The 2,362-nt window shown below is 36.5% G+C and overlaps 1 protein-coding gene across 1 annotated transcript in view; it reads right to left on the bottom strand.

Moving 5' to 3' along the window:
* Window positions 1–1,921, bottom strand: part of LOC106881856 (cadherin-23) — a 65,987-nt gene extending 64,066 nt beyond the window's left edge. Inside the window, exons 1-2 of the mRNA XM_052965882.1 lie at window positions 1,546–1,921; window positions 1,291–1,395 (exon numbers count right to left, since the gene is read on the bottom strand). Of these exons, the coding sequence (XP_052821842.1) occupies window positions 1,291–1,395; window positions 1,546–1,921 (481 nt within the window). The remainder of the gene's footprint in view (window positions 1–1,290; window positions 1,396–1,545) is intronic.
* Window positions 1,922–2,362: the final 441 nt, after the last annotated feature.

Consider the following 2,362-nt stretch of genomic DNA (forward strand, 5'->3'; position numbering starts at 1 on the left):
TGATCACACACACACACACACACACACACAAACACACACACACACACACACACACATACATTCAATGTATTGCTGGTGTAAATCACTTAACAATTATCTGTTTTTGATCTAGAAAAAAATTGTTTCTTATAGATTTTGAATCTCTCATGTTCAAAATTAAAAGTCTGAAAATGGTATTCGTTGTTTCTTTTTCATTTTCTAAAAAAAAAATAGCATAACATAAAAGTTGGAGGTAGGTTTAAAAAAATCAATTGTAAAATGAATAAGTACCAAACACTCTCACACACTGTGACATTCTTAGTTACTTTATCATTATTTCATAATAACAGTAGTTTCTAATTTAGGCACAAGGCCAGAAGTTTTAAGTGAAGAGACTAGTTGATATCTGCTATGTTTCAACGCTACTGCTATCTAGCACCTTCGGATGGTCTCTACTCAACCGCTACACAAATGCTACTCAACACTCCTACCACGGCCAGACTACCTCTATTTATATGTCTTGGGAGATCCTACTTCTTCGCCTGGGGGTGCCGACACAACAATATCAAAGTACTGATTGGTATTTTATTTGAATAATCTGAAAGGCTAAAAAGCAAAGTTGATCTTGGTAAGATTTGAACATAGAAAATAAAGAGCTAGAAGAAACATCACAAGGCATTATTGTTTTACAGTTCTCTAACAATTCAACCAGTTCACTGCTTTATAATTTATAAAACTAGAGGATAAGTTTCAGGTGTGGAAGCAAGGATTAGAATTGAAGGGCCTTAGATTCAACTTGGCTAAAACCAAAGTCCTAATAAGTAGGAATTCAGACAAACCATAAATCCCTTCAGGTAGATGGCCCTGCTCGATCTGTAGAAAAGGCATAGGTAGAAACTCTATAAGATGTACCCAGTGTAAGCTATGGACACATAAGAAGTGCAGCAATATCAAAGGAAGGCTAACTCATAGGTTTTGAGGACTGACAGTGCAGTGGAGTGAGGGTATGTTTTGAGAATGTGCACCTTCAGGTCCTCCTTAAATTTATACCTGATTGATGTGAAATGCTCCGCAAGTTCCATAGAACCACTGTTATTGTGCCTGACGCCATACCTATGTCCATCAAACCTTTTTTTTGCAATTGTTCTGTTGTGCAACCAACATAAATCATTTTGTGTTTGGTGCATTCCACTGCATACACCGAATGGGAATCCTTTCAAGTCCCTCCTCCTGTGTAAATCATAACATTTCTGTTATAATTCTTGATGGAACTGGTCTGACTCATGTTATTGCACAATGAACAGGGCTTACCTCTCTTATGGGTGTTTTTGTGGGTGCAGTGTTCAGAAACTCCAATGGAGTTTTTATCTGTGGCACTGGTCAATATTTCTCTAATATTTCTTTTACGTCTAAAGGCTACAATAGGTGAAAGAAGAAGTATTTGTCGGAAATGAGGATATTTTTCTGAAATATGTTGGTAACTGTCATGCAACACTTTTGAAATGCCAGTGAAACTTCGGTGCCAGTTAATCACTAAAGGAATTTGGCCATAAGCTTTTTTCTGACTGCTAAAATTAGGCATGAAAGTTTGATTATCACTACTAATTTCAGCTATGTCAGTCGCGATTTCCTTTAATCTTGATTCACTATAACTGCGCTTTACATAATGGTGCACGAAAGTATTTGCATGTTTCCAATAATCCTCAATGTCTGTACAAATACGTCCTATCCTCAAAAACTGGGACTTCGGATTTGATCTGATTGTATGATGTGAAGGATCAGAGAGGCGGTAGAGATAAATATGGAATGACATGGGTTTGCAAAATAATTCTGTGACTATTTGGCCTTCCGAAAACTTGACTTTTGTGTCCAGAAATTCGACACTAGTTTTTGAAATGCTCGACGTGAATTTTATTTTGGACTTAAAAACATAATCCTCCATGAAGCAATTACAGTAATGTAAAAATTGACTAAACTATCCTGACGTCGTCAATGAACCATAACCAGAGTATAGGTTCATGACCATGCAGGAATTTGAATGTCACCATTAATTGCTATTAACAGTATTTTGGAATGGCTGGATGGCTTTCTGCTCCCAGTAGCTAAAAGATCAAGTTCCTACATTTTGTTTCCAAATTGAACAAATTTTCTAAACACCGAAGTAGTGTTAAAGACTGTTTTTTGGTAACCATGGATGTTTCTTCCTTAAACCCCAACATCGATCATGATGAGTGGGTGGAAGCATACATGAAAGCCTTTGAAAAACGGTCAAAGAAAAGTATTTCCTCAAAGTTTCTCTGTAAATTATTAAAATTTGTGTTACAAAATAACACAATGACTGGCTCCCATGCTGGTAGCATGTAAAAAGCACCATCTGAACGTG

The sequence above is a fragment of the Octopus bimaculoides genome, chromosome 2 (genome assembly GCF_001194135.2).
Source record: "Octopus bimaculoides isolate UCB-OBI-ISO-001 chromosome 2, ASM119413v2, whole genome shotgun sequence".
Classification (NCBI taxonomy): Eukaryota; Metazoa; Mollusca; class Cephalopoda; order Octopoda; family Octopodidae; genus Octopus; species Octopus bimaculoides.